This window comes from Aulostomus chinensis, chromosome 2, assembly GCF_037954235.1.
Source record: "Aulostomus chinensis isolate RoL2024-O1b breed Wild chromosome 2, RoL_Achi_v1.0, whole genome shotgun sequence".
Classification (NCBI taxonomy): domain Eukaryota; kingdom Metazoa; phylum Chordata; class Actinopteri; order Syngnathiformes; family Aulostomidae; genus Aulostomus; species Aulostomus chinensis.
The window spans coordinates 15545699-15558607 of record NC_141321.1 but is presented as its reverse complement, the minus strand read 5'-3'; the positions used below and the strand labels follow the sequence as shown (position 1 = coordinate 15558607).

Below are 12909 nucleotides of genomic sequence, written 5' to 3'. Positions count from 1 at the left end.
ACTCTGAACAATGATTTGTCTAGCCATGCTCTTTGCTAAAGCTTTACATCTCAGAAAGAAAGAATCAGCACTTGGGTTGTTGAGGCAGCAAAGTAAAAGACAAAGACTTAGAACGCAGCGTATTAGATGAGGAGAACTAGAGTTTCTGGGAAAGCACAATAATTTTGGCAGCGATGCACAGAACAATCACCACAGTTGCATTAGAACGTAGAGACATGATCTGGTGAGAGCATGGACAAATGTCTCTTCTAGTCTTGGAGTGACTGAATCTGGTCGGCTAAATTGGACTTAATATCCAACTAATTTGGTTTGGCAAATATGTTTGTGTAAATCCACTCCAGCTCACTTCTGGCTTATCAACAGCAGAGAGACATTTATACTGTGTGAATCTGCTGCATCCACTGCCAATACCAAATGGTCACAGTACTAAATTAGAGCTGTTGAGGAAAAACACTTGATTAAGTTTATAAGGACATACTGATCTAGATTATGAGGATGGCAGTGTCTTGTAGAATCTGTGGAACGCTCTAACTCCAGTGCAGATGAACCTTAAGAGGCCAAACCAGAGCCAGCGAGTGATCACCATGACAACAACAACCCAACACTGCTGCGACTTACGGGCAACTGGTAAGAGGATAAATTTCCCAGAACAAATCAGCATCTGCATGTGATGGATTGGTGACCCGTCCAGGGTGAACCCCGCCTCTCGCCTGAAGGCTGCTGGGATAGGCTCCAGCCCCCCCACAACCCTTAACAGGATAAGCAGTCGAAAATGGATGGATGGATGGATGGAAATCAGCGTCCGCTAAATGGTAGTTATTGTCACATGACAAGCATGCAAACTACCATGGAACACAGGAATAGTAACAGTAAAACGACCACAGTGCTTTACATCGTTGGTACAAAAGGCAAACAAACACATGACAGTGTGACCTGTACTTTTCTACAAAAATCACAAATGATGAGTTCAGGCTCACATGTTTGATGCACGCACAGTGGACTCACGTCCTGTGAGCTGACAGACCTGCTGTATATTAAACCAAATGGTGAAGCTACTTTTTGGGGTTACCTCTCTTGTTACTGTGTGTGTGTGTGTGTGTGTGTGTGTGTGTATGTGTGTGTGTGTGTGTGTGTGTGTGTGTGTGTGTGTGTGTGTGCTACAATATGTTGCGTACGGCCTGACATAAGAGTGGATTTCCCAGCTCCTTTGATGAAATATAAGATCAGATCAGCAAGATTCCTGACCAAATCAAACTGATTGATTTTAGTGATGATGTAAGCAAGCTCAGGCCCACAGCAATGTGTGTGTGTGTGTGTGTGTGGGGGGGGGGGGTAGTCATGCTTGAGCTCAGTAAACCTGGCCAAGTGAGAGTGTGTTCTCCAGTTTTGGCTATGTGGGCATCTGAAAACGGAGCTGATCCCCCAGGTGGGGAAAGGAAAGTTCTCGAGCTTTTAGGTGTGTCATTGATGCGGCTTTAAGACTCGACTTCCTCCCACTTACTTTTGAAAATGGACAATTTATGTTAAGCTGTTCGATTCCTTTTTGCTTCTTGTTCGTGTTGCTGTTTATATAATTTTTTTCTATCTCACATTTCATGCTCTAAATATAGAAGCTCAACAATCAACAAGACTTGCAATGTCACTAACATTTTTTTTTTAGGTCACACTGATGGGGAATGACAAGAGATGGATTTCTTGTTTCACCCCTCACACCCTCTCGCTGCCCACCTGGAGTCTAGTGCGACTGTGTCACGGGGTTCACAGCATGAAGTGTCATCACACACCAGTTAACAGTGGTAGGGAGGGAGTTATGAGAACCTCCAGCCTGCATCACCGCTCTTGTTGACCACTTATATGTGTTTTTATGGAACATGTTTTGCACTCATGTCCTGTAGGTGCACCAGTTCACCCTCCATTTTGTAAACTCTGTGAGAATAATAATTCTAAAATAATCCTCTCCGTCCTCCTCTGTTACATATAAATCATACTCATACACGTTACTAACTCATCTTCTTCACCGGAGCCTTCAGGCTCCCCTTATCCCAGATCCTGGGTGCTGCTGGAGGAGGCTGCAGACCTGAGGAGGCACAAGCTGCCACCCGTAGCTCCACCTGCTCACGTCCCTGTCTGTCCATCAGTCTCTTCCCTTTCTCTCCCTCTTTATCTCTGTCCCTCTCTTTCTTTCTCTATATGTCTTCCTCCACTATCTGTCTTTGTCTCTGCCCTGCTCTCCTGCTCCCTTTCCCCCCCAACCGGTCAAATCAGAAGGCCGTCCCCATTGAGCCTGGATCTGCTGGACATTCCAGCCTGTTAAAAGGAAGGTTTTCGTCGCAGCTGTTGCAGGATGTGCTTGCTGATGGAGAATTGTTGGGTGTAAATTCATTGAAGGAGTGTGGTAAGATAAGATAAGATAAGATAGATACTTTATTTATCCCCTCAGGGAAATTCAATGTATCCCACAGCTCACATACACGGAATACACACACCACAACATACAGTCATTATAAAATGGATAAAAAATAAAAATGTGAGCCTGATAAGAGTCTGATTAAAAAGTGTGTGCAAAGTAAAGTGCATTGTGTCAATAAATACTAAAAACAATAAAAACAGTTGAATAAAAGGGATAAAAGGACAGTAGTGGATTGCACATGAGGGGAGGGGAGGGTGGAGCTTTGACAGTACAGAGTCTGGGTCAGCGGCCCCTGTCCTCGGCCGAGCTGTTGTAGAGTCTGATGGCTGCAGGAATGAACAATTTCCTGTGACACTCTGTTCTGGAGCGCAGCGTGAGGAAGCGCCCGCTCCAGCTGCTGCTCTGCTCCATGAGGGTGTGGTGGAGGGAGTGGTTGGAGTTATCCATGATGTCAGCCAGCTTGGGCAGCATCCTCCTCTCCACCACAATCCCCAGCGAGTCCAAGCGCCTTCCCAATACTGAGCCTGCTTTGCGGATCAGCTTGTCCAGCCTTCTGATGTCCCTCTTTGTCGCACTGCCTCCCCAGCAGACAGCAACATACAGAATTGTACTTGCCACCACCGATTGATAAAACATGTGCAGCATCTCCCCACACACATTAAAGGACCTGAGCCTCCTCAAAAAGAAGAGCCTGCTCTGGCCCTTCTTATATAGTGCATCTGTGTTTGCAGACCAGTCCAACTTACTATCCAGGTGCACACCAAGGTACCTATAGGACTGCACCACCTCGATGTCCTCACCCCTGATGTTTACTGGGTGCAGAGGTGGCTTAGTCCTGCGGAAGTCAACAACCATCTCCTTTGTCTTCTTGGTGTTCAGAAGCAGTCCAGTCCTCTCAAACCAGCTACTGAAGGCTCCTGCTAGGTCCCTGTACTCCGCCTCCTGTCCCTTCCTCACACACGCCACGATGGCTGTGTCATCAGAATACTTCTGGATGTGGCAGGACTGTGAGTTGTAAGTGAAGTCTGATGTGTAGAAGGTGAACAGGTACAGAGCCAGCACAGTTCCCTGGGGGGCCCCAGTGCTGCTCTCAATGGTCCCAGACACACAGCACCCCAACCTGACATACTGTGGTCTTCCAGTCAGGTAGTCCATGATCCAGGATGTGAGGGCAGGTTCCACTCCCATCAGACCCACCTTCTCTCTGAGCAACAGAGGCTGGATAGTGTTAAAAGCGCTTGAGAAGTCAAAGTACATGATCCTCACTTGACTTCCTGGCTCGTCCAAGTAGGAGTCGGCCCGATGTAGCAGGTAGAGGACAGCGTCGTCTACTCCGATGTGCTCCCGGTACCCGAACTGCAGGGGCTCAAGTGCATGTTGGGTCTGTGGTTTCAGGAGGCGGAGGAACAGCCGCTCCAGGGTCTTCATGATGTGGGACGTGAGGGCCACCGGTCTGTACTCATTGAGCTCAGTCGGGCGCCCAGCTTTGGGAACTGGCACAAGACATGATGTTTTCCACAGGACCGGACCCTCCCCACCCGCAAGCTCAGGTTGAAGAGCCACTGGAGAGGCTCCGCCAGTTGGTCCGCGCAAACCTTCAGCAACCTCGGACACACATTGTCTGGGCCAGGCGCCTTTCCTGGTCGCAGTCTCCTCAGCTCAGATCCCAGGTAGAGCAGGTCTGGACCTGCTCTACCTGTAAAGTGTCATGGGATAACTTTTGTTGTGATTTGGTGCTTTATAAATAAAACTGACGACTTATTAATAATATTAATATAAGTAATATAATGGAGGGACCAATGAGTGTAGATACCTAAATATACCAAATAATAACCGGTGCGTCCCACTGGTTCAATCACTGGGCAGCCCAGGTGCTGATTAGGAACCAGGAGGCTATTTGGACAGGTGTTTAGCTCCTTTCTCAATTTCTTAGCAAAAAGGGAAATTACAGTGAATTAAATCAAATCTTTTATTTACAGCAGAATGAATATCATATGAATACCAGCACCACAGTAGAGTGCCATCATACACAGCTGTGACGTCTCGCTCTTGTATCGTTTTGGTTCAATAATCTGTGACTAAAATCTCAAACTGCAGCAGTTTGGCACCGCCGCTTCTCTCGAGTTTTGTTAAGCATATTCGAAAAAGAGTTTGAATTGGAGTTTGTACTTGTTTGTTTGCGAGAAAATAGATACAGTTGAGAAGTCAAAATCTTAATTACTGGCTGACTAAACACAGCCGAGACGTACTCCTGGGATTCCTCCATTTACAAGCTTAATCCAGGCGTGGGGTCATAGTTCAAAAGTGCAATTGGTTGCATTAATTATTTTAAATGTTGTTTTTCCTATAATATTTTAAAAGGAATTAATCTGTTATTTTGGCAACTGTAATATTTATAGGAACTGCTCAAAAAAACAAGCAGCTTATAAAGTTTATTTAAAATAATAAAAAATAAAATAGACAAATAGATTTATAATGGCAAAAAGACACCAGAGACTCTTGGGATGAATCCAGGATAACAAAAATTTAGACAACCCTCCTTCCACTTGAGACAGGGCTGAATGAAGGACGCTTCTTTCAGCTGTCAGCGCTACTTGACTCCTTGACACGGTGCTATTGACAAGGATCGGGTCTGAGAGAGGCCCCCCGTCTCCAGCGTCACAGTCCTGCACGCAGTAGATCTAACCAGCTCCTGTGTATGAATGAACTTACACAGTGACTGAGGAGCTGAGCTGCCACTACTGACACGCTGCATGTGTAGACACAGTGTAGGAATGTCATACTTCCTGGCTCGGAAAAACTCTTGCTAGAGATAATCCAGACAGCAATTACCTTTCAAAATGTATTTAGCAAGACAAATTACCGGCGTGTCAATGTGCTTTGTAGGAGACAAGGATGGATGGCTTCATCCTTCCTGCTCACCAGCCTCTAATACTGTGACTGACACCATCAACAGTAGATTACATAATGATTCTGGCAAACGACCTGGAAATAAAAAGTGACTTTGCCGCATTAAATTCTGCTGTATGATGTGTACAGGCAGTTATAAATACAGTAGCGTGCGCAGTCTTTTTTTTGGGGGGGGGGGGGGGGTAATCTGATCTGCTTTGTACTTTCACCTTCCTGCACAAATCCTCAGACACATTTTAAGCTCATCTCCAATCAAAGACGCCCAGATTGCAATCTGCTCCACAATATGTTTTGCTCCACTTTATTAGGCTCATAGATAAAGCTCATGGCTGGTACACAGGCCTGAGAGTAACGAAGGCTCCCTCAGCAGAACAAGATCCGACCCGCCTTCTGCTCGGTTCCTGGAGTGGTTCAAAATAAGGCAGGAGAACCGTCCCAACTCAGGCACACAAGCCTGTACTTCAAAACAAAGCAAAAGAGGTTCCAAAAAAAAAAAAAAAAAATAAAAACAGCGGTGCTGAAAAGGAAAAAGGCACAAAAGTAGCAGCAGTTTTCCAACAAGTGGATGTATTTAACCACTTGGTCTGCTTGTTATGTCCTCACAGTGAAATGGCCTTGAAGTGCAAATCAGAGCGACAAACAGGAAAACACACACACACGCAGATGCAAATCATAGCGGCATGTAGGGAATCCCAGTGGAAGGGAAATGCCAACAGTAAAACTCACCATAGACACGTTTACAGCCAAGGTCAGTGGCAATCTTTCCAGTCAGTGACCGGCCCATTATTGGTTGTTGTCTCTTTTTACCATTTGGTTGTGTTTTCCCTGTTGGTGTTGTTTTTTTTTTTTAAATTTGTTGCACTTTCCCGTTTGTCTTTTTGGAATTGCGACTCATGGCCACCGTACGGAGGGCGACTCTTTGGGACCATTAGCCTCTGACTGCCACAAAGTTGTCAGCCAGCTGCTCTCCCTCCTCCGCATCTCAGTTCTTAGTTAAATGACTCGTTTGGATGAGTGGGTTTCTTTTGTTGTTGATAAAAACGCACAAACTAAGGTTGTTGGTTTGTTTTTTTAATAACTTTTTGACACTGACAATTATATTTAGGTTGCAGTCACCTCATGAGTCCTGACATAAAGTTAGTATTTGTTCTGAACACTCCTCTGTAAAATCAAAGGTAAAGTATGATGACATTCACAGAAATAAACCCTCTGCATCTTTTTTTTTTTATTTTAAATGGGTATATAAAAGAGAAACACAAGTACAGAAGCAAGAATACAAAAGACATGAGTTACTGTGGAGGGAATACAGACGAACACAAACAGCATCACTTGTGGTTAACATGGAACTGGAAGAACATTCTTCGTGTCAGATTTTGGACATTTTTACTGTCGGACATGTTTCTCATTACAGCTACAGTCCAGTTCAACTTGTCACATGACATCCCTGGAGAGTAGAAAGTTTTTATTTTGACAGATAATACAAAAGACAAACTCCATGTTTCAAATATAAAAGACCATCCATGACCCTTAATGAATGAAGAAGACAAATAGTAAGAGGAAGACATGCAGATATGGAATGAGAGTCTACAATGAACTTGACTAACATACATCTGAAATGAATTATACATTCATAACTTTAAAATAAAGGAATGTCAAGACGCTTATGATAAAAGTATAAACTAACTGTTTTCAAACTGGAAGCAAATATAGGAAATGAAAATGTCTTCTTTTTTTGAAACATTGCGTACTTCTGGGTTACATAGAAAGTGCATAGTAATATGTCATCTTTGATCTCAGGGGAAAAGCTCCTGCTCTCAACTCTCTGTCAGGGATGTCTCCGTATTGTTGGTGCCACATTGTGCAGGAGGAAGAATCTATAGAAGTGCAGTCTCCTCTCAACCACACTGTGTAATACTTTGGCCTCATGCCCTCCTATTTCCTTCCTATTTTTTTTTTTTTTTTTTTTTTTTAAATCGGTCCCATTTCATGAAGGTGCCTCTGAGGACTTTCTGTGGGCCAAAGTGTTCTTAGCCATTTTCCACTATTTCCTTTCATCTTTATTCCCTCATGTGTTTCCTCAAATATATTAGAGCTTTTATAAGAGCAATCCAAGTGTGTCTGTCTATGTCAACATATTGTCTGCTTATTTTCAAGGTAATAACTTTTTTCTGGAGACCTTTAAGAGTATTTGGATATATTACTTCAGAGTTAAGATAAGTGACCTTACAAGGCTCTGAGTCGGGCCAGGAGAGCCTCGACGTCCGACTCTCCATTACAGCTGCTGGTGGTAGCGGCGGGGGACGGCTGGACGGCTGGACACTCTACATCAGTCTGTATCAGCTTCACCATCTCTCTCTCCACCACCCTCTCTCTACCCAGCCCGTAGCTGTGGCCCGGGGCATTCCTGTACCTGCGTCCGGACTCTGAACACACAGCAGCCTTGGCCTGAGCTCCTGCACACGGAAGGCCTTCAGACTCCTGATGGGCTTCCTTGGCAGGGGGAGCTTTCCCTGCCGCTGAAGCCACATTAATATTCTGCCGAGAGCGAGACCTTTGAAAAGGTGCCTTGTTGTTTTCTGTGAGTGAAAGGCAGACACAAAACAGTAGGCAGGATAAAGGATATGCAACTCACTTGTTAAATACATGAAAGCATGTGGGTTCATCAAATTAAAATCCTGGAAGAAAAGTCTGAGAGTTGGAGCAAAGGCTGCAGCAAATTGACATGATTGAATAACTGAAATAATCAGAAAGCAACAAGAAGGATTTTAGGAAGGATACAAACACAGAGGAAACAAAGCTTAAAGCACACACTCTATAAACACACTGGTTCTCTGCAGAAGGCTGTGGCACGCAGCCAGCACGGTATGATGAAATGGATACGGCTGATCAACCCCAACAGAAACTCAATAACATCGTATGTTGTTCTTTTCCACGCTCTGAGTCTCCTTCCCTTTTCTCTTACGTGGCACTCTCCCAGCCGGCTCCACCTCCGCTGCCGAAACCACCACCATCATCATCATCATCATCATCCATTCTCCTTCCTCCACTCTTCATCACAGCTGTCCTACAGAGGGCCTCTTCATCTTTCTGATACCCCCCTCCTGCTGTTCTCTTCTCACTCCTGCCCCCCCCCCCTCTGTTTTCTGACTTAAAACGCACACCCAGACAGACAGTTGAACAGAGCGATGGCTCAGATCAGACCCACGTTCTGAATTATAATCCCTCTGAGTAGATCGTAGACTTCATCATCAGTATGTGTGCTGGAAGGAGAGGGTAAATCCATATTCATGTGACCTTGAGCGTGAGGTGCAGAGGAATGGCGCGGGGAAAGACACCACTGCATTTAAAGTTTCCTGAGCCTGAAATGTCTGGCAAACAGGAGTCAAACACAGCAGAGCAGAACAGAGTGAGCCGCTCTGTCAGCCAATCGGTAATGAGTTTGGAGCGTGGCCAGTCAGTCATGACAGTGTGTTTTATGGGCCACGCTGACGAATGACAAGAAACGTCCCTGAACACAACCTCTGACAAATAAATAAGGATAAAGAGAGGAAAGAGAGCAGACAAGAAGGAAGCCACTGCAAAATTAGGTAAAGTAAGCCTAAGATCACACACACACACACACACACACACACACACACACACACACACACACCCTTCCTGTTGCCTCTTAAGCACACACCTCTGCATCATGTTCTCGTTCACCCGTGTCCCATGTCGTTCCTCTCCCAAGAAAAAAAAACAAACATTTTGGCCAAAAAATATGAACTGTTTGAACAAGTTTGAACCTTAATTGTTGAAATCATGGAAGGAAAGTCTTACAGAAAAGACATTGCTTGCTTTAGTCGAGAGCTATAATAATTTTACATTTACTCTTGATATAGAAAATCACACATAAAGCTGCAAAACACATTCCGAGATTGGCGTGCTGATTATATCAGTTGGAACTTGTCAGTAATAATGAAGACCTGAGGCAAGATTTGTATGCTTCTCCCTCAAGACCTTCACATTATTGTAGGTGTTTATTGAACTAGAAAAATATATATTTCATGAAGAGAAGGGCAGCGGCAAGTAACTATACACAGAAGTTAAAGGTCTAAGCACTTTGGCTTTATACTTCCAAGTTTCTATCTGAAATGTTATTTACAAAAAAGCCATACGATTTTCTTGGCGTTTTTAAGTCTAAATGACTTGAGATAATGATATTTCTGTCATTTTCATTATGTCTTTATTAAAAAAAAAACATTTTATTGATATCTTTTCAGTGTATTTACACTTTAAAAAGCCCACCAAATTCACTAAGACCTCTTATCTCTTTTATGTCTTTGTCAGAGTGCTTTTGTGTTTTGTTTTTGCGCAAGGCGTTTTTAAGTCTAAATGACTTGACATAATGATATTTCTGTCATTTTGATTATGTCTTTATAAAAAAAGCATTTTATTGATATCTTTTCAGTGTATTTACACTTTAAAAAGCCCACCAAATTCACTAAGACCTCTTATCTCTTTTATGTCTTCGTCAGAGTGCTTTTGCCTTGAATAGTGAAGATGATCAAAGTGCTTGCAAGTTCAGTTTCTTCTGCTGCCAGTCTGTGACACCTAGCTGCCCCTTCCTTTGAAGCCTAGATAGCTTCTCACTGTGTGCCTTCATCTAAGCTGTACAACATGCCTGAAAGATGTAAAACATGTCTCATCTCATGGGGTGTTCTAATTTAAACCAAGAGCCCTGACACTTGTTTTATAGACGAACAAGTCAAGTGGAATTCCAACCTAAAGAGCTGCTTTGGCTTATGGCCGGGGGAATTCTGAGGGCGCTGTTATAGAGCGTTATAGAGATCTATTTTCACAGACTTCAATATGTGCCCATATGTTTTAGTTCTATCTGGAAATGCATTCGTCAAAAAGGCTTAGTGATAACGTTCAGTTTCTAGAAAGCAAGTCTCCTTCATGGCATGAACTTACATTTACGATAAGAAGAATTCACACTTTGCAACTTGGTAATGTGTTTCAGGGTCACTGTCATCCATCTACATCCAGCACTACAGGACTATATGTCCTTGTAAATAAATTAGCTTATTGCCTCAGTTATTGTCTTTGACCTGGAGGAGCCCGGGGGACGTAGCGTTAGCTGGCGTCTCTTGCTGTCACTGTTCCTCTCATGATGCCTACTGGAAGTCCGGCTGAAACTACAGCTATTTAGAGTCTAACTGCTGTATCATGAAGTATTTAAATTAGAACTTTGAAAAGTGAGTGGGTGTATTTAGAGCGTGTCATAACACTAGTGGGATAGCAGTATTTGTTAGGGAGAGAGAGTGTCGTTACTGAGGAAGCCCTCTGTGTGATGCCTTGTATGTGATCTGGATCATCACAGAATGGACTATCTTAATGCATCTGAGCAGGGGAGCCTGCAGCCTCAGCTCTTTTGGAAAAGAAAACAATGTAAATGTAAGTAAACTATGCACTTAAAAAAAAAAAAAGTTAGCTAAGTAGCTAATGTGAATTAGCTTGTAGGTTCCTGCTGTAAAATGAATAGCAATGTCAGCCTGTACAGTTACATAACCACAAAAATGTTACTGCGCAAAGCTTGTTTGTGTTTGAGGTTCATTCGTTGTAACCTAATTAGTCATTTGTGTTCCTTTTTCTTGACAGCCATGATACCATTTATTTATTTACTATATCGCAATAACATTATTCACACAGTATTCTTAATAGAGGTGCGGCATGGCTCGGAGGTAGCATGGCCGTCTAGCAACCGAAGGTTTGCTGGTTTGATCCTCACTTCCCCAGGTGACCATGTCCAAGTGTCCTAGCAAGATACTGAACCCATAACTGATCCTGATGGTCCTGTGATGGAGCTTCAGAAAGCTGTCATGCTGATGAGAAGCCTCAAAAAACACCAGCACTGCTTGTCTACTATTATTAATAGAGCCTGATCAATTTCTGTTTTATTCATGTGAATCCAGGTCAGGTTCTGTAGATTTATATGAGTAATAAGAATAAATATGAAAATGATATTGCTACCTTTACCACAGTATGAAACTTCTTCTGTTTAATATTGGGATAGTGTATGAAAGGTATTCCCTTATTCAAATTAACTCACATTCACTCTTGTAAGATAATTTGCTCCATTTAAAACAGTTGCTAAAACTAATAAAGATTAATTTTTAATTATCTCCCATGCTCCTCCCGTCTCCTATGTTAGTGTGAGGAAGACAAGCGGGCAGAGCATCACTGAAGTCAGGACAGCGCTTCTTCCTGCTGCTATTCTAGTTACAATGAACGTGTCTACATGAAGAGATGTTAAACGATTGGAGTAAAACAGTCACGCAAGAATGGTACCTTCAATATCTGTAAAACATCAACAGAATGCAATTCAACAGAACAACCAGCCGTCACTGTCCTTTACTTTGCTGCAAGGCTGAATGCAGAATAAAAACATTACATAAAAGAGCTGGCAGTCAGAGCTTGTTGTCCTGCCTCTCTCCCTCAACTGTGTGGTAAAAATGTGTCTCTAAATTGTTTGTCTCACAGCCCTCAGTCCTCTAACAGCTACTGACGTGGCTTCCGCGGTAGAATAAAACAGGTAACATTTGAAAGAAAACAAGCTTATCGAAGCTGGAGATGGTTTGAGAATAACGTCAAGAATTTCAAAATGAAACCATGGCTGCTTATTAAATGGCTGATAGGATGGCATTTTGTTGAAATGTAAAAGGTCCTGTCTGAGAGTGAAAACTGATAATTTCTCTTTTTTTCTATCTGTAAATAGCTGCAGAGAGGAATTCAGATTTTTCTGCTGTCAGATCATTTGCATTTGCCACTTCAAATGCAGATGCAGATGAGCCTTCCCTCTCATCTCTCTCTCTCCTGTCGCTCTACTCGTATGAAGTTGGCAGTATTTGATCGTTTTAAGAGGAGAGTAGTCATGCAGGCTCACAAAAATACAGACAGTGAAGTGACTTTTTTTCTGTGTGGAGTGACTGACACAACAAATTGAAGTTTGCAAGATCAAACACACATTCTCCACCTGCCATGAATCACTACAAAGCTAGCTGGCATCCAGGTTTGCTGATGATCTGTCTAATGGTTTCTATTTGCCCCGTTTTTGTTTTTGTTTTGGGGAATTATTATTGTTTTCTTCGCAAAATTCTTACACCTTAAATGCTACAAATTATTATTTCAACAATGAGCGAGCCTCAAGGGGAGGAAACATCATAACAACGGTAGCTATCAACCATTGCTGGCTGAGGCTTTCAGGAATTTTACTGTCTACTTGCAGGATGGCAGCTTTGTTTCAATACTTTAATACAATAATAGTAATACGGTAATACATTAAGTTAACTGATGACTGTTTCTATAGATCCTTCTATGCTGGCCATCTCTGGTGTTTAATCTGAATTTAATCCAGAGTCATAAGACCCTGAAGTAGATACACGATTGAGTTAGCTTTTTATTGTATAGTTTGTGGACTCCATTTTCTGACATATTTGTGATACTGAACGTGTCACACCAGACAAAAAAACAACTTGTTCACTCACAGTAGAAAAGGTATCAATTTTGTTAGCTGTTTCACAAAAACCTTAGGTGTGCTCGTTTGA

General features: G+C 42.9%; 1 protein-coding gene across 3 annotated transcripts in view; it reads right to left on the bottom strand.

The window, feature by feature from the left end:
* Nucleotides 1–6387: 6387 nt before the first annotated feature.
* Nucleotides 6388–12909, bottom strand: part of LOC147269196 (protein diaphanous homolog 3-like) — a 172904-nt gene continuing 166382 nt past the window's right edge. For all 3 annotated transcript variants that reach the window (XM_086180823.1, XM_086180839.1, XM_086180831.1), the window contains one exon: nt 6388–7896. In XM_086180823.1, the coding sequence (XP_086036949.1) occupies nt 7544–7896 (353 nt within the window). In that variant the 3' untranslated portion in view covers nt 6388–7543. The remainder of the gene's footprint in view (nt 7897–12909) is intronic.